The 18,854-nt window shown below is 34.1% G+C and overlaps 2 protein-coding genes across 2 annotated transcripts; both read left to right on the top strand.

Moving 5' to 3' along the window:
• The first annotated feature begins 1,809 nt into the window (after positions 1-1,809).
• On the top strand, positions 1,810-2,854 carry LOC147401896 (photosystem I reaction center subunit XI, chloroplastic-like). The gene is made up of 2 exons (XM_086441590.1): positions 1,810-2,022; positions 2,265-2,854. The coding sequence occupies exons 1-2, from the start codon at positions 1,861-1,863 to the stop codon at positions 2,754-2,756; spliced, it is 654 nt and encodes a 217-aa protein (XP_086297716.1). The 5' UTR covers positions 1,810-1,860; the 3' UTR covers positions 2,757-2,854.
• A 2,903-nt stretch (positions 2,855-5,757) lies between these two features.
• Positions 5,758-17,339, top strand: FHY1 (Haloacid dehalogenase-like hydrolase (HAD) superfamily protein). Its single transcript, XM_086443370.1, has 7 exons — positions 5,758-6,005; positions 7,646-7,721; positions 10,854-10,905; positions 14,226-14,340; positions 14,425-14,495; positions 15,561-15,648; positions 16,982-17,339. The coding sequence occupies exons 1-7, from the start codon at positions 5,773-5,775 to the stop codon at positions 17,112-17,114; spliced, it is 768 nt and encodes a 255-aa protein (XP_086299496.1). The 5' UTR covers positions 5,758-5,772; the 3' UTR covers positions 17,115-17,339.
• Positions 17,340-18,854: the final 1,515 nt, after the last annotated feature.

Below are 18,854 nucleotides of genomic sequence, written 5' to 3'. Positions count from 1 at the left end.
AGTTGGAAAAAAAAAAAAAGTATACGTCATGATATGATCATCCAAGTCTTACATACATTATAACCGGATTGCCTATGATAAACATGTCCGTGCTCAAAACCTTCATCAATAACAAAAGATGGTGTCACTGGCCCAAATCTTTGCGATGAAGAATTGTGGCTATACACCATGAGGTGGCTAACTGTAAAACTAGTGACAATAGTGTGCTCCTTTCAGTTGTGTGTTTGAAATTGGATGGCCTTTTGAATTACTCTGTTGCACGTTGGAAAAATTTTCTAATCAAGGCGTGCGATAATTGAGTGTGGGGAAACCCTAGGATATTGAGGAGAAAATGTGGTGCGATCCACAAAAGTTTTGCAATGTTCTCCTAGAAAATTCCATCCAATGTGCACGTGGCACTTAGCTTGTGAAAAGCCTTTTTGGTGGTGCATTGCACCATCATTATATCTAACTATGACATGAGATTTGAACTTGTCCCCAAGATACAATTCGAGGTCAGCCCCATGACCACACGTGACTAATTCCACCTATATGATTATGATGATTGAGAGTCCATTTGAGATAGAAAGTAGAAAGTAACTTTTAAAAAATAAAAAATAATTTCATTTTTCTTTTTAAAAAGTTTAAAAGTAGTTTTCTAAAATAAATCCAAACAGACTTTTAACTTTTTTAACTTTCAAAAGTCAAAAATATACTTTTTCGTGTATCCAAACGGGCTCTGAATCCCACAGTGTGCCGCAATAATGGATCCCACAAAAACATGCATCTTAGTGGTGAGATCCTTTGAAACAATTGTTGCTCACAAAATCTAGGATCTACCAATCACATGAGCCCGTGTGTATTGAATGGCATCCCTTGTTAGTTACAACTACCCTTGCTATGCTTGACATGGCACGCATTGGAGAGTCTCTCGGCACTATGAGCCAAAAAACTCTCAAATCCTTTGATTTTTATACATTGTCTTTGAATCTAATGGTGATCCAACCTTTTGCACCATAAGATGATGAGAAGGGGTAGCCTATTGTCATTCTTTTGCTAGTTTGGACTTTGGATCATAGTATTAACACTAAAAAAACCTATTGAATTGAGACAAGTTTAAATTTTGCGAGTAGAATGAAAATATACTCAATTTACAAGTATTAAAAAAAAATACTCTCTTAAAACAAATAAAATGTTTTACTTAATTTTTTTGACCACAAAAATGTTATAAATGGTCAATTAAGACCATGTTCAGATACAAAGTAAAAACTAACTGTAGAATAAAGTATAACTTTTAGAAAATAAAAATTATTTTTCTTTTGTTTTTTAAAAAGTAATAATTTCTTACTTTTTAATAATAGTTTTTTAAAATTAGAGTTGCGATCCAAGACATTATCCCGTTCATATAACAACGTACAGTGTCTACATGGAACACTTTTATTAGTGTTTAAACAGATTATCTCGCGTGCTGCATATAAAACACCAACAAAAATGTGCCACGTAGACACTGTACCTATATTATAAGAACATGACACCCTTTTAGATTATGATTCTTAAAATTAATCCAAACAAATTTTTTAAGAGTATCTAACTTGACTTTAAGCCAAGTCCAACTTGATGCATTTTTGAGCTGATTTCATCAAATTTATGAGTTGACTCAACGAGTTGATTTCATTGAGTTTGGGAGACGAGTTTTAATCAATGGTTTGGATAAGGGATAAGGTCACAAACACCACCTATCCAATGAGAAATTCTCATATTGACACCTCAAATATCTAAGAGTCATGACAACCACTAGTGTATGTCACACTCTCTCATCACTCCTTTCAAAAGAGTAAGTAAGTAACTAACTAACATTTGAATATCATCTCACAAGGCAAAATGGCCGCATCTCCCATTGCAAGCCAGCTTAAGAGCAATTTCACTTCATCCATCACAAAGCCATTGGTCTCAGTGCCCAAAGGCATCTCTGGAACTCCTCTTAGAGTTTTGCCATCTAAAAGAAAGTCTTCCTTCACCATCAAAGCCATTCAAGCAGATAAGGTAAAAAAACCTCATGTCGATATACTGTCTCGCAATGTAGAGAAAAATTGAGATTGTCTTGATCAAAAGAATGTGAAATATTTTGAAATTTTCCCATTCAATGTTAATTTCATTCCTTTTTTTTTTTTTTTGGAAAGATTGTCTATATTATGAATTATATATAGATTATTTTAAATTCATTAATGCATTTATTTAATAGTAATTTAAAAAATTAAAAATACATTTCATTTTGGACTTTGCAGCCAACATATCAAGTAATTCAACCAATTAATGGAGACCCGTTCATCGGAAGCCTCGAGACACCCATAACATCTAGTCCATTGATCGCTTGGTACCTATCGAACCTACCTGCCTATCGGACAGCCGTAAACCCACTTCTGAGGGGTGTTGAAGTGGGCCTGGCCCATGGACTACTACTTGTGGGCCCTTTTGTTAAGACAGGACCACTAAGGGATACACCATATGCAGGAAGTGCAGGATCTTTGGCTGCAGGGGGACTTGTTGTGATACTAAGCATTTGCTTGTCCATGTATGGAATTGCTTCATTCAAGGATGGTGAGCCGTCAATCGCACCAGCATTGACTTTGACTGGAAGGAAGAAGGAACCAGATCAATTGCAAACTGCAGATGGATGGGCTAAGTTCACTGGTGGGTTCTTCTTTGGAGGGATTTCTGGTGTCACATGGGCTTACTTCCTCCTCTATGTCCTAAACCTTCCTTACTACATTAAGTAGATTTTGAATCTCTCTCTCTCTCTCTCTCTTTTTTGTATATTGTTGGGGTCATTATGTAAAGAATTATGATTCATAAATGGTTAATTTCTCTTTCTTTAGAGCATCTCTAACAATGCTCTTTGAAATAAAGAGCATATTTTGTCAAAATCTGACAAATGTTATTTTAGCTACAAAAAAATTTCTTGTGTGCTCCAACAGATTCAATAAAATTTTCATTTATTGAAAATTGACTCAAATCTTAGTAAAAATCGTGACCTCACATTTTGGAATCCAAAAACATGATCTGATGCCAGGCTTCTAGAAAATGAAATTCTAAGAACTATGAAAAAAAAATTATTTTTCACCGTTAAATTTTAATTTTAAGTTTTGGTATTTCGGTAGTTGTTCATTTTAACAACTTGGATCAAGTTTAAAATATATATATCTTTTTTAAATTTATTTTTGTGAATATGAGTTTTTCCATAAAATCTAGAAGGATCTTGTGTTTGATTGTCAATGTGATAATTTATATGGACCCAAGTACCTTAGTAATTTTTGAAATCTTACTACGTTAGTAAGGAAAGCATTTTTATATTATATTTTTATTTATAACGAGCCAAAAGTCTTCGCTACATGAAACGAATCATCTCCTTAATTTTTTAGCTCGCTACTCTAATTCCAACATCTAGTGAGTCTGTTGGATGTGAGAAAGTGTGTTTCACTTTGTATTATAAAGAGAATCTGACACCTAACGAGTCTCTTAGAGATGCTCTAGCTCTCTTTGATGATCTTGGGAAGTAACATTGCTAAGACATTGGTTCTGAGGGAATTTTTTTTCACTTGTCTTTTTTGTATTTTTTTTATGGTGCAAATTGTTAGGAAAACTCCGATCGTCGACATAGGGATACGAAATTAAGAAAAAACACAAACCAATGCCTTGGTAAAAAGTGCACAATTCACTGAGTGTGACTGGATCAATCAATTGTTGGGACCAAACATTGTTTCTTCATATTTTTGCCAAGGCAAATAAATGACCTTAAATCATGGTTTTAAAACTCGTCTAAGATTGACTTGGCTTGGGCAATCGTCTTGGTCTTGAAAGTAATTGGGAATGTTAATCAATGTGAACCATCCGTCACATTGACTTGTTTGAGATTAGAGGCATAGTAAAAAAAAATGGCATTTTTTAAAATAATAATAAATAACAAAGCGCCTTTTACATCTCTGATGATTAAAAAGCATGACTTTTTCATTTGTAACAAAAAAAATAAAAAAAAATACTATTTTATTTCCATTTCTTGTTTTTTCAATGTAGGATTTGATACATAATAGAATTTGGTGACTCATAAATGTAAAAAATATTAGATTTGATGATGATAACTTGATTTTTTGAATTTTCATTTTATATATATATATATACATAATTTTTAATATTTTTTTATCAATTTTTTTTTTCTGTTTTCAACATTTTTTTTCAAAGTTTTCCTTTGCCATTTTAAGCCCATACTCCAACTTTGTAATTATGATTAGAGGTGATTAATGGGGATATTAATTAAGTTTGCTGGTCAACCACCCCAGCCCCACTTAGCCCAAAAAAGAAGGGTCAGGACCTTAACCTTGAACTCACAAAAATGTAGGGTCAAGCTGAAAAAATGTTCAACTATCGTTAGAACCGAGATCAGGTTATGGCCTAACAATATTCAACCTGACTCGACCAGCTAGTATATTTTATATGTATGATTTTCTAATCAAAGATGACTAAAACATATTATAAATAAAAATTTTACTTTGATCTTTAATCATTTTCTCAATTAGGAAAGAGATTGGATCTTATTTTGATTAAAAACAATATGAAATGACTCCAAATGATTTAAAAATAAATGTGGATTTAATTATTTTTTATAAAATTGAAAAATCAGCACGAACTCAATACAGACCCATTAGGATCAGGGTTGGGTATAACCAATTCATGCCAAAAACCAAAAAGAGTACAGGGTTAGCTTAAGTATGGCCTACCTCTTTAGTGTTGGGCTAGGATTCAACCAAACCCGACCCAAACCTGCCCATTGACATCCTTAATGATTAGCCTCGAATTTTGAAAATATCAGACCAATTCTAAAATTGTAATGCTGGGTGGCATTAGAATTTACCAAGATTCTCACATTTTTGACGTGGAAGTGTGTACATAATCGTAGATGATTTTTACTTGTATATCGAGGAAACACATTTATAACTGTCACATCAATACATTGAAAAATAAAGTCCCCTAGTTTTTTCCGTGCTGGGGTAACATAGGATTTATTGTGATTCTCACAATTCTGACGTGGAGATGTATGTTAACCGTAGATGGTTTTTACTTGTATTATCTACGGTTATGTATATATCTCCACATCAGAATTGTGAGAATCGTAATAAATTTCCTGTGTCATTCCAGCATTTTTCTTTAAAAACCCTTGGATTTGAGATCATTTTAGGTAAAATAATCAATTTCTTTTTATCTATATTCTATATAAAAAAGAGTTTGTCAAGAATTTCAATTTCTTAATGGTCCCAAGAGATTTCAAGTAAAATAAAAAAATAAATGAAAAAATATTAATTTTCACAGTTAAATTTTAATTTGAGTCACTGGAGTGACCTTAAGCTGGAATCTCATATTGATTTTCTCTACGTGAAAGTGAATAGCAATCATAGATGCTTTTTCACTTGTATCTCGATGAAACGTATTTATGATTTTCATACATTTTCATGTCAAGAAAGGTTATATGAGGTTCTAGCCTGAAGTCTCTTCAGCATTATTCTTTTAATTTTAAGTTTTAGGCGTTCGGTAATCCGTTCATTTTCAACACGTGTCATGTGGTTAAAAACCCTTAGTAAGATTTGAAATCTTACTAAGTTACTCAGGAAAGTGCATTTGAAAATAAAACTGGTTCCAACGATTTGACTCATCCGAATTGAAAACCATGTCTCCAATCATTCGTGGACACGTGGACATCAAATGCTGTTTTTATTCCCGGAAACTAATGGTCAACTAGAGATCATGGCCTTCCTCTTCAGACTTACAGTCTCTTTAGCTCCAAAACCCATTATCTCAAGCTCAAAATCTGTGAAAATGGCTCAGAACAGCGTCTCATTCTCCTCCTCAAACTTATTCTCAATCTCACCAGAAGAGGACAACAAGAAGAAGAAGAGAAAGCTTCCTATCTTGCTGTTTGATATCATGGACACCATTGTTCGTGATCCTTTCTACCAAGACATTCCCGCCTTTTTTGGGTAATTTTCTTCTCTTTATTTATTTATATATTTTTTTGGGTTTTTGAATTTCAATACATTGAAAATTCTCTTTTGGTAGAAATTGGATTGTGGATTTTTGCCAATTTGGTGTTTGAAACATGAGAAATGGTTTTCTGAATCGATACTCTAAACCTCTTCACTGGAATGTGTTACAAGCCTTAGTTTTTAGAATTACTTTAAAGTTTTGAGTTGTTTGGATTAGGGTTTTTAAGATATTTGATTGAGGACGTAATTGCGTAGGGTTGTTTTGCCTTCTTATCTAATTTTTGAAATATAGTTAATAGATTAAGGTTGGAGAAGAGAAATATTGGTGGGAAGTCTATTAGGCATGGTTTCAAATCTTGTTCTCATCCATATCTCGGTCTCGTTCATAGACCGAGTTCTCTCGAACAAGTCTACCCGTCTAGGACGAGGTAAATCATTTAACTCGGTTTAGAATTTTTTGTTCACTAGAGTTTACCGCATTCTCTCTGGGGTTAAAGGGCTAAAAGAGGAAAGATAATAAAGTAGGGGTGGGGACAATAATGTTGAATGGGATGAAGAGGAAAGGCAATAAAGTTAGTATTGCGAACCCCACTTTACTGTAGTTGGAGTGGGATCCATCGTTGTGTTTTACTGTATAAACTGTGGAGGAGAGGAAAGAAAATAAAGTTGGATGAGTGAAGAGGAATAAAATGAGAGAGGATCCTCTGTAGCTTTGTTTTCCTATAGCTTTTTGTAGCGCTTTCAGCTACAGTCAAGAGATGGTTACATTTGATAAAAATAACACCACAAAACTCTTGTACTCATGATTTAGATCTGTTTTAACAACAAAAAAAAAAAATTGAAATTTTTTTTTCTACGTCCAAATTTTACATGGTGGTAGTTTTTCTGTATTTAATAACTTGTTGACGTGACACTTTCTGAATCGTTTAAATGCACTACAGAGAGCTACAGGAAAACGAAGCTACAGAGGATCCGCTCCTGAATAAAATGGGTGGTGTGGACCCCTTTCCACTATAGTTGGTGTGGGACCCACTTTTTTATTATATAGATATATATTTATATGAAAATAATTATAAATTTTTTATAAAATAAGGTAGATTAGAAGATGTTTTATTATAAAATCATATTTTATTTATGTACTAAACGTTTAAATTCTTAAGAAAATTAATTTTTCATTAAAATATACAAAATTTCAGTCGACTTAGACGAGTTTTATTGACTCGTTGAGATTTTCAAATATTGTTTGAGTCAACTCGTTTGTCTCGTGAGATTCTGTAGATGTGAAACGTCATGTCTATCCGTCTTGTTCATGGATGATACCGAGATGATTGGGGCGAGTCATCTCACTCTCAAATGAGATTTGAAACCATGCTATTTGGAGGTTTATTAAGAACTTATGGAATCCTTTTCTATTTCACAAAAGGACTTTTCTTAAAGTTTTTCTTTTCATTTTAATAGCATTTGCATGTTGTATTTCATATGTGCTTTTTCCTGAATTACATGTTATAAATTACAAACTTATCTTTGCCTTGTTGATTGATTTTAGTTGTTTGTTGGTTAATTGCAACCTTCTCGACGTTATTTTGAAGCTTAGTTTTTTGAATAGCTCACAAATTTTAGATTTTCCTATGTAGGATGTCTTTCAAAGAACTAATAGAATGCAAGCATCCAACTGCATGGGTCGAGTTTGAAAAGGGCCTGATTGATGAGGTATACTTGGCAATAATGTGGGAAGGTATTATCAAGAATTCAATATTGCTTAACAAACTCAATATTTTAACAAAAAAGAAAAAAGTAAAGTATGTTCACTAGTATTTTTTTCCTCTTTTTTTAATCAAACTATAAGTACAAAATAGTTTACGAGGATCTTGCTAGCAATTATTGATATAGAAACAAGTTAAACTCAAACTAACCTTCTCATAATATTTTGGGAGAAGCCTTTGACCAATCCTGAGAACTTCCATTATTTCTATTTATAATGCACTAAAACCAGAGAATGATTCAAATGGGTGCTTAAATAGAGTTCAGGAAATGACATTGGACCATTGATGTCATGGTGGGTCCCACTGTAAAAGTGGGCAAATTGATTCTGTTGCCTTCAGGTTGAAGAGAAGTTGGTCATATTTTAGGCTATTATTTTTGGCTGACTCCAAATATTTGGATAAGGCTTTGATGACAATCTTTTGAGGTCATTCATTCCTTCGTTAGTTTCTTAATTGTTAAGGCTTTGCATTTCTTATGCTTGTTTATAATATTGTTTAAACTTTTTAGTTTATAGTAGTAGGCCTCCTATAATGTTGCACCATTAAGAAGCAACATTTTAGCATAGCAAAGATGAGGATGGTAACATGGATGAGTGGAAATACCAATAAAGATAAAATAAGAAATGAACGCATTTATAAAAAGAGTCGTGTTGGAGTGACCTCAAGCTGGAACCTCATATCGCACTTCTTGACATGAATGTGGATAGGAACCATAGATGCTTTTTCACTCATATCTCGATGAAAAGCATCTATGGTTCCCATACACTTTCACGTCAAGAAGTGTGATATGAGGTTCCAGACTGAGGTCACTTCAGCATTATCTTATAAAAAATATAGAAGTAGCCTTAATAGGTGATAAACTAGGAAACAGTCAATTGAGATGGTTTGGTCATGTGAAATGAAGGCGAATAACAATCCTAAATGGTAGGAATGTTCAAGTTGAAGGTTCTAAAAGAGCGAAATGAAGACCCAAAAGAATGTGGATTTAGGTTATGAGAGTGGATGTGAACACACTTGCAATAACAAAAGACTCAGCTTTAAATATAATTGAAATGAGTAGTAGAATTCCTCAATTCTTTTTAATTCATCAAAGGCACCGAGTGGTTCTTTCTTATTTTAAAAACAAAGATATCAAGATAACAAACCATTTCTTGATACTAGCAGTCCTTGGACCAAAATAATATCAAATCCAAAATGGAATTGATGTCTTGGTTATATTTCAAAGATCTGGTTTCTGACGTGATCTTGTTATCCATGGAGAGAACTACTTGATACATTATTTGTAATAATCATTTTTCATTGTATAGGTCATTTGTACAAGGCTCCATGTTCCTACCAAATTTTGACCTTGTGTTTGTCTTCTTGCAACCAACTTGTTGACATCTTCACCAAGGCATTGAATTGGAATAGATCAAACAATATTTGTTTCAGGTTGGGCATGCTGATATCTAGATCTAGCTTGAGGGGAGTGTGGGATTACATAAAAGTAGGGTTATTGATTTACATTTTAGCAAGGGTATAATCCTCATCTATTTTTATAGTTGTGAGAGGAGGTCGTGGGATTCATTGTGCAGACATCTCCTTCTCTCTCACAACCAGGGTTTAAAGCTCTTCATCATGCTAGAATGTTTTGGCCGAGACATTTATGTTTCGGCTGAGATTGAATTGAAGCATTGAATATTTCGGTTTGTCTTGATGTGTTTCGAGGTAGGTAATCTCAAATTCCCCCTCCCCCAACTGAACCATTGCTTTGAGACAAGATTTTAAACCTTGCTCACAACTACTACTCTTTTTTTTCTTGTTTCTTCTTTTGAAACCCTAAATATTTTATCACTTCTTTTTTCATGTATTTATGTTCTTATTTTATTTTCTATTCTTTGTCCAAGGGCTTTAGAATACGTAGAAGCAAGACAAAGTGTATGGTACGCAACTTTAGTAATGACACACATGGAGAGGAAGGAATAATAAAAATTTATGGCCAGGACATACCCGATGCACTTTGGATTGGGACTTTGAGGATGATGTTGTCTATAGAATTAGAGTTGGATGGTTAAAGTGGAGGTTTGCTTCTAAAGTGCCATGTGACTCACACATCCCTATGAAGTTATAAAGAATTTATTTATAAGATGGCAATAGGACTGACTCTGCTCTATGGAATCGATTGTTGGACAATGAAGAAAAACATGTGCATAGTAGAGATGAGGATGTGAGATGGACTAAGAGTAGAAAAACTAGGTAAGATAAAATTTGAAAGGAAGCATTCATGAAATTGTAGCAGTAGTCCCTATAGGTGATAAATTAAGGGAAAATCAATTGAGATGGTTTGGTCATATGCAATAAAGGACAATTACAACCCCAATTAGGAATGTGCAAGTTGAAGGTTCTTAAAGAGCAAAAGGAATACAACTGAGAATGTGGATTCAGGTAGTGCGAATAGATATGAACACTAGTATGAACGCAGATCTCAAGGTCAAGCGATGCATGCAATGATATAACTAGAAAGCAATCAAGAAACCAAGAGAAAAACACAAGAGATTTACGTGGTTTGGCTATGCCTACATCCATGAATGAGAGTTCAAAAATTTTACTATATGAGAATGATTACAATCATTACTTATATAACTGTAGCTTTCCAAATCTGAAACCAATTATTCCTTGATTACTTAATTTGTAAGCAAAACCAACTCTCTCTTTGGTTTCCTAATCTATAATCACCTCTTCTTTTTTTCCCCAAAATATCATTATTACCCCTGGGATAGATAATTAAGAAATTGGGTGAAAAAGTTACCCAAAAGTTAGGGGTAACAGAATCCAAGGTATAACTATAACCACTAGAATTACCAAAAGACATGACTTCAAATAGAAATGAATGAAGGAACAATATTTGTTCAGCCAAACCCAAAATTTTGTGGTAAGGATTTGATGATGTCGGTGATTTTATTGTCTGGCCTATGTTATCTTTGCATTCTTATTCTCTCTTATTGCACATTTCGTATCTTAGTTCAGATTTGATGTTCAAATAATTTTTTATATGTTTTATTGATGTCTATATTGTCTAACAATTTTTATTTCTATTCAGATGGAGCTAGCTAGAAAATTCTTCAAGGATGGTAGGCCTTTTGATTTGGAAGGTGAGTGGGTACAATTGCAAAAGATACATTCTAATTCTTAAATATCAATCCTTGTGAGAACGATAGAACTTTTTCCCTACCTAGCATGTAAATGTCGTAAGATCAGTGAACAGGGGTGGAGCCAAAGGGACAAGAGGGAGAAACTGGCCTCTCAATTTTTTTTGGGTGATTTTAAAATGCCCTTCCCACATTTTGGTTAGTGTTAGATTCCCCCCGCGGTGTTTTCAAAGATGACATGCCCCTCCCACGTTTTGGTCAATAAAAGAGATGCTTCTTGTGTTTTCAAACTTATGACATGCCCCTTCCAGATTTTGATTAATATTAGGGATATCCCTTACGTTTTCAAACTTATGACATGCCCCTTCCAGATTTTGATTAATATTAGGGATATCCCTTATGTTTTCAAACTTATGACACTCCCCTCCCAGATTTTGGTCAATATTAGAGACATCCCATGTGTTTTCAAACTGATGACTTGCTCCCCTTGACCTAGGTTGTTTTCTCTGAAACTACTGTAAATGCCCGCATCTTCCTATTTTTCTCCCAAAATCAATCATTTCAACCTGTCTTTTACCTTCTTTTTCAACCATACTATTCTATCCTTTTCAACCATCAAGTCTCAAGAATAAGGTAGAATTTTTGGTGAAGTAGAAGGATGGATTTTTTGATACATAAATGAAGGGTGTTGTACATGACATTGAAGACAACAGGTTGATGAAGAGGTTGAATAGGTTAAAAACAGTTTACACTAGAGTTTAATAAGGTTGAAGATGACCGATTTTTAGGTTGAACTTGTCTTCAATCTTAAGATTCTACCTCTTTCAACCTTCAAATCTCAAGAACCAGACAGGATTTGGGAGAAGAAGAAGGATATAATTTTGGGTACAAAAATCGAAGATTTTCTAAAGACATTGAATATGATGGATTCAAGACACGATTGAATAAGTTAAAAATAGTTTTTCCTAGAAAGATTACTAGTTTTGGGAGAAAATCAAAGGGGTTTTGGCTAGAGGATGAAGATGCAGGCATTTAGGTCACATTAGTCTCAGAAAAAATGACCTAGGTCAAGGGGGCATGTCCTCAGTTTGAAAACATAGACGATATTTTAAAATTGATCAAAACATGGAGGGATATGTCTAAATCACCTCAATTTTTTTAGAACTTTTATTGGCAACCCAATTTTAATGTTGGTCGGCATTTTCATTTTATTTTGATGAGTACCTTATCTTAGCACTTTAGTTCTCTTTTGGAGCATTTCTATCCTATCAATGTTAACCTCAACAAAGAAGATTATTTATAATACAGGAGATGGGTGGATGAATGATTGTTTGATTATAGATGTTGAGAAATACATTTTTAATAATACTAACAACGAGGCGATCGTGCAACATTTTCATAACATGAAAATCCGTCGATGTAAATTATAAAAAAGATCTTTAGCCACCCCCCCCGAACGAAAATCCTGGCTTTACCCCTGTCAATGAGCAATGACCACCTGACATTATTTATCTGGTCGTGTATATCACATTAGATTAAATACAGCAATTATATCTTCATGAACATAAGAAACTTCTGCATGTCCAATCTATACCGAAGGTTCTACAAAAACCTCACAATAAAATGGTCTGTAACTTTTATGATCTCTCTTTTTTATTATGTTTAACTTTCTTGAGCATCTAATTTTTGGTATCTCTTGTTTAATCTAAATGTTTTTGCTGCCGTGGATTTATGTTCTTCTAGGCAAATAACAAATATAGTATTTTTTTATATTAATTACATTTTCTTATCTTGCATAGCTCCCCGTTCACATGTGCAATCAGATGTGTATCAGTCTGACAGTTTACTAATTTTTTATTTCATAAGTGCCATTGTCACTTAGGCCAGTTTTGTAGTTAACTGTATTTCTGATTTTACAGTTGCCTAAACTTTTTATATATCGGCTGATAATTCTTCTTGGTGATTTCCATGGGATTTGGTGGCATCGATAATCAATTATGGTTTTTTATTAATGTAATTTTGACATGGATGAGTGTCGAAGTCAAACAAAGATACTGTTATATATGCTGACCCAACTAACCCAATATCTATGTACAGTTTATTCGGGACAAGAAAGACCTTTCTGCTATGGGTTTGGCAGGTGGGATAGTTATCATTTGGGACAAAAGACCATCATGCAGTAGGGCTCTTCACAGTCAATTTTGGGAGGAATCAGATTATATATTGGGCCTTCGGGACCTCCCCTGGTGCATAGACCTTTATTTAAAGTGATCAGATTTTTGTATGAGAAAAAAGAGACGTAACAGAAATACTAAAAATATAAGAGAATTTGTCAATCGTTACTATCTCATGGATTTTCCCTTGATGGGAGGATTATATATTTAGTCAAACAACCAAGAGAATCCAACTCTTTGTAGATTGGATAATTTCTTAGTTCATGGTATTGTTAGTGTTTCTCAAGTGGCAACCCTAGACCAGCCTCTTCTGCTAGGTGGGAGTTCATCCTGTCATCCATGTCCTTTTTGTTTTGAGAATGTGTCGCTCATGCCAAAGGATTTTTTGGTGAAGGTTTAGGAATGGTAGGACTAATTTTCTTGTGATAGCCAGTTTTGTTTTTAGAAAGAAATTAAAAGCCTTAAAGGGCCAGACTACAGTTTGGACTCGGGAGGTTTTGGTGAGATTAGATCCTAAAAAAATTATTTCTTGGAGAAGGGATGGTTCTCACTGTGAACTGGGTCGGTTGTTGAAAGCCTCGTAAAATGATCTTACCAAGAAGTATAGTCACGATCCCATACCTAAAGTGTTTTATCAATAGTTAGAGGAATGCCAAAAGATTCAGAGATGCTAGAAAGGAAAGAAGAAAGTAAGAAACATAATCAATCTCCTAATCATTCGATATGGTAATACTGGGATATATTGTCAAGAAGGAGCAAAAAAAAAAAAAAAATGAATTTTTTTGTTTGAAATCCCGAGAAATGGATGTTAGCATGGCTTCAATTTGATTAAGGAGATAATGTTGCTTGACTTAATAAGAATGTTACATGGTCCAATATGATTTTTCAATGTGGCAATAATTTCTTGAAATGGTTTGTCTTAGTTTCATATCCAAGTCATAAATCCTTCTAAATTACATTCCACCAAACGTCCGTGATTGGCCAAAGAAATCTGGCAAGACCTTTGAAGATAGGTGGGCACCTTAGGTACAGCTTTGTTACCTCATTTTTTTTCATATATCTAACATCTGGTACATCTTTTTGTTGATGCAAGTCTGGCTCCTTTGTTATCTTCTCGAAGTCGATGAGGTCAGCTATTTCCCTTTGCAGGTCTTAAGGACTGTATGAGGAAAGGGTATTCCTATATAGATGGTATTGAAGCATTGCTCCACAGTTTGAAGCAAAGCAATTACGAAATGCATGCTTTCACAAACTATCCTACATGGTATAGTGCAAATTTTCAATGAATTTGATGATTCATTCATCACAATTTTATTTATGTTATTTTTCTTGAAATTATGGTTTGTAGGTACACATTGATTGAAGACCAGTTAAAAATCTCAACCTACATATCTTGGACATTTTGTTCATGTAATATTGGTAATGTTTATGTTTTAGCCTAGCATGGACATATATTTTTTTTGTCCTTTCTTTCATTTTATTTTCTTCATTAGTGCTCATGCATGGATGGGGTTAGTTTCTTGGCTCTTTAAGTTTAATTTTTCAATTGAGTAGCTGATTTGGAAGTATTTTGAGTGAGAGTACTAGATTCCCAAATGAAGTTTTGTCTTTTCCACTCCTCTAGGCACTTTTCAGTGCTTTTGTGGAAACCTTTGCAAGGTTTTTCTAGTTTTCCCCTCTAAAATAGTAGACTTTGACCTTGATATTTTTCATCTCTGCTTTTGCATTTCCTGTTTCCAGAATACAGAAACAAATAATCTATCAACAAAAATTGAAATATTAAAAGGAAAACTAGGAGGAAAGATTCCAAGCAAGAAGGTAAAAAAGAAGCCAAAATTTCTAACATGAGAAACCAATCAACCAAACAAGAAGTTCAGGACATCAATGTCTTCTATCCATGAAGAAAATCAGAAAGATAAATATCAAATAAACTCTAGCTCGAGATGTATTTCTGTTGGAGCATGAGGGAGAGCTAAACATTTTTTCTTTGTGATATTCTCTTGAGATAAATCTACCCCCACAAGTCACTTAGTTACATGGTAGAAGTTGAATAGAATAAAGTGGAGATTACTAAAACAGCTGGGTATTTTGCCAAAATTACTGAATCAGCCATGTTTTTATGATATGAAAATGGCCACCTGCATGATTTTTTTCTGTTCTTTTCTTTCTTTGTATGGTCATTGCATGGATAATTTGATGAATTTTCCTTTACACCCTTGACTTGAATATAGGTTCGCAGGAACGATAAATGAGTAAATAGTAAAGGTGACTGTACAATATATAACTGTTTTGGTAGAAAGAAATAATTAGAAAATCAGGTATATGGCCAGTTTTGTAAAATACTCTGCCGTTTTCGTAAAACAACCAAGATTGATAGTATCCCCATGACTAGCAAAGGATGTCTTGAATATTAATTTTTAGACAATACCTCACTTTCCATATTGATCCTTTTTTTTATAATAGTCACTGTCCTGTTCTATGCAGGAAAACGAAAACCTGAACCTGATTCTTACTTGGAAGTTCTGAGGCATCTCAAAGTTGAGCCAGCTAGCTGTGTCTTCATAGACGACAGGTTAATTTTATCTTTGTCACACATCAATTAAAAACTCATAAGTAAATGTTTGATCATCTTCTTCTAGGGATTACAGTATATGATTCACCTCTTTTCTATCTTCAATTGATACCCAAGCCTGTCAACGTGGAATCACCTTATAGAATCCCGATAAATTTGTGCACGAGGGTCCAGATGAGGGGTTATCAAATTAGAGTTGTGACCCATTGATTGGGTCACTTGGGTGGGTTAATGGGTTGGATGGTTTATTTATCACCAAAATAAAAATTTGATTGGATAGTCTGGATCAAGGGTTTCAATGTCTATTTCTATTTGCCTAGAAATGGAAATATTTCGACTGATTTAGAAATTATTACAATTTTCAGGATGGAAATGTTGAGGAAATTTTCAATGAAATTGTAGGAAATGATAAAACATACAAAAAAAAAAAAAAAACACTCATAAATCATCAAGTTACAATAAACAGTCATAAGGAGCGTGAAAATGAAGATTAATAGTTTTCCACTACATGTCGACGCATACATATCTATATAATAAAATACAACAGTGAACATTATTCTACCTACAGTTTTGTAGGGGATAAACGTCTTACTCTAGCTACAGTGAAATGGGTTCCACAGTACACCACATTTTATTGTATTTCCTCTTCACACCCTTCAATTTTATTGTCTTTCCTTTCCCACCCCCACGGCCCCACCCCCTTTTTTATTAGTATCTTTTCAATTTTATTGTCTTTTACCCCCTTTTTCAATGATACCCCTTTAACTTTACTGTCTTTCCTCTTTAACCCAAAGAGAGCACGGGCAAACTCTGGTGGACCCCCACTCCAGCTACGGTTTTGTGGGTATAAAAATTGAGACAAATGAGGGGGGTCTACACAACTCCACTTTATTACCTTTCCTCTTCTCCCCCCTTTCAACCTTATTGTCTTTCTCCTCCTCCTCCTCCTCCCCTCTTTCAGTAATTTCCCCCCTCTAACTTTACTATCTTTCCTTGTTTACCCTTTTAACCCCAAAGAGGATGCTCATGCCGTAGGCATATATATGAGATCTCAATCACGAAAAACAACTATATCCTACATGTCTTTTTTCACTAATAATTTGAAATCTAATCACTTTTACTCTCCCGCCCTCATCTTCCCCTATTAGGAATTTGAATATAGGGAAACAGGATCCCTATATCTGCTTTAGAAAGCAGAATATTCCATATGGAACCCATCAAATGGCTGCTTCCACGTAAAATTCATGTGGAAAGTTTTGCATATCTCACGGGTAGGACATCTTTTGCCCTTGATGATTATTTGCTAATCTATTATATGGCTGATCTGTACCAGGATGGTAAATGTTGAGGCAGCAATAAATGCAGGGATTGTTGGATTACACTTCAGGGATGCAGCTTCCCTTCAACAAGAGCTCTCTCTTCTAGGGATTGAAATTTGTTCTACAAATGAGAATGCTAGAAATTAGGATCTGACCAAGCACACAAATGAAGGTTTGTGTTGATTTCTAAAAGCTCTTTACCATCCAAAAGCTTGTGCACAGATTCAAATGCTTGATTATTTTTCTCGTTTTTTTTTTCCTATTTCATCTGCATTGTAATTTCCATGTGCCGATGAGGTATCTTGGATTGTTGTTCATTCAATAATAAAATCACTTGGTTTCAATCAAAGCAACAGAAGATCATTATATTCATCTTACATTGTTCATGGGTGAGTCATCATTTGTGTTGGTTGGATGGAATTATTTGGTCCAGTTAGATCATGTGTTGTTTGGCTAACGTATAAAACAACCACAACCACTACCACCACCTACAACAACAACAAAGCTTTTATCTCAAAGATTTGGGGTCTCTAAACAAAACTTTTCCTCCACTCTCTTTTGTCTTGAGCCAAGTTTTTTGTCATTAGAAGTGAATTCATATCTGTGTTCACTGTCTCTACTCTTATTCTTTTGGCTCCCTTAAAACCGTTAGGATTTTCAACTTGAATATTTCTTCTGCTAGGGTTGTAATTGGCTTTGTAGGAACATGCCCAAGTTGTTTCAATCGAATTTCTCTTAATTTGTCTATAGGAGCTATTCTCACATTTTTACCACCATTTTTATATCAGGATTTGGTAATAAGTTGGCCAGAGAAAATTTTGTAAAAATTGGGGGAAAAAAATTTAGGGTTGGGGCTTTGTAATAGTTCCCAGAAAGTAGTGTTCTTATATTATGTATTCAAATTTCATATTAATAAATCAACGAAACCTATATTGATATCATCCGTGATTCCATGTACTTATGCAAAAAGTAATCACAAGTCCTCCAGGACATTTAAACTTTATATTATTCAAAATACATATATTGAAAATTAGCCCATTCTGAAATCTCTAACCCACATATTGAAAAAATGTTTGGCTCTCTTTAGGGCCTCCGAATGCCACCCATATCAATAAAATGGTCTTTTATCATGTGTGAAACCCTGTCCTTATTAACACAGTAAGATCTTGAGCCTTTCTAAGGGTCGTTTTGCTCAAATGGATTTCCACATCAGAAATCCAACACCACAACCCTCTTACGTTTCAACGAAAAATTCAGATCAAAATTAAAAATTATTTGATTAATCTGGCATGTGATCTATATAAGGACATACTCATACCATCATCCCCAAAGAGGAAAAAAAAAGCTTCATGCATGATTTGAGTGTTCGGTAGCCGTCCATTTTCAACACCTTGGATCAAGCTCGAAAAAAAATGACTTTTTTTTTTTTTTCGAATTGATTTTCATGAAATCTAGAAGGATATAGTGTTAGAAAATTGTATCTATTCTCAAACTATAAACTACTCTGTGCACCATGTGGGAATGATATAAACATTCATACAATCAAGGGAAAATTACTTAGAGGACCCTCACAAAGGAATTTCTTTCTAAACAATCCTTGAATTTTGGACGGTAGTTGTTCATTTAGGCTATGTTTGGATTGAGAGAAGTGGAGAGAAGAAAAACTTATTAAGAGAAAAGAAGGGAATGGAAGAGAAGAGAAGCTCAATTTCTCTCCACCATGTTTGGATTGACAGGAGAGAACTTGGGATAATTTTGAAATTTTAAAATATCTTTAAAGAGATCTAGGGGTAGAGTTGGAATTATAAAATATTTTAAAAGGCTTTCTCTCCGCTTCTCTCCACTTTTGGAGAGAAAGAAAATTTACCAATTTTTCTCTCGAATTCT

The sequence above is a fragment of the Akebia trifoliata genome, chromosome 5 (genome assembly GCF_017979445.1).
Source record: "Akebia trifoliata isolate Shusen 1 chromosome 5, ASM1797944v1, whole genome shotgun sequence".
Lineage (NCBI taxonomy): Eukaryota > Viridiplantae > Streptophyta > Magnoliopsida > Ranunculales > Lardizabalaceae > Akebia > Akebia trifoliata.
Note: the sequence above shows the minus strand (reverse complement) of the source record. Positions and strands in the feature narration are given on the sequence as shown.

Coding starts and splice junctions, on each gene's coding strand:
- LOC147401896 (XM_086441590.1), top strand. CDS start 1,861: ATGGCCGCATCTCCCATTGCAAGCCAGCTTAAGAGCAATTTCACTTCA. Junction 2,023..2,264: donor AAGCCATTCAAGCAGATAAG/GTAAAAAAACCT, acceptor TGGACTTTGCAG/CCAACATATCAAGTAATTCA.
- FHY1 (XM_086443370.1), top strand. CDS start 5,773: ATGGCCTTCCTCTTCAGACTTACAGTCTCTTTAGCTCCAAAACCCATT. Junction 6,006..7,645: donor GACATTCCCGCCTTTTTTGG/GTAATTTTCTTC, acceptor TTTCCTATGTAG/GATGTCTTTCAAAGAACTAA. Junction 10,906..14,225: donor TAGGCCTTTTGATTTGGAAG/GTGAGTGGGTAC, acceptor TTCCCTTTGCAG/GTCTTAAGGACTGTATGAGG.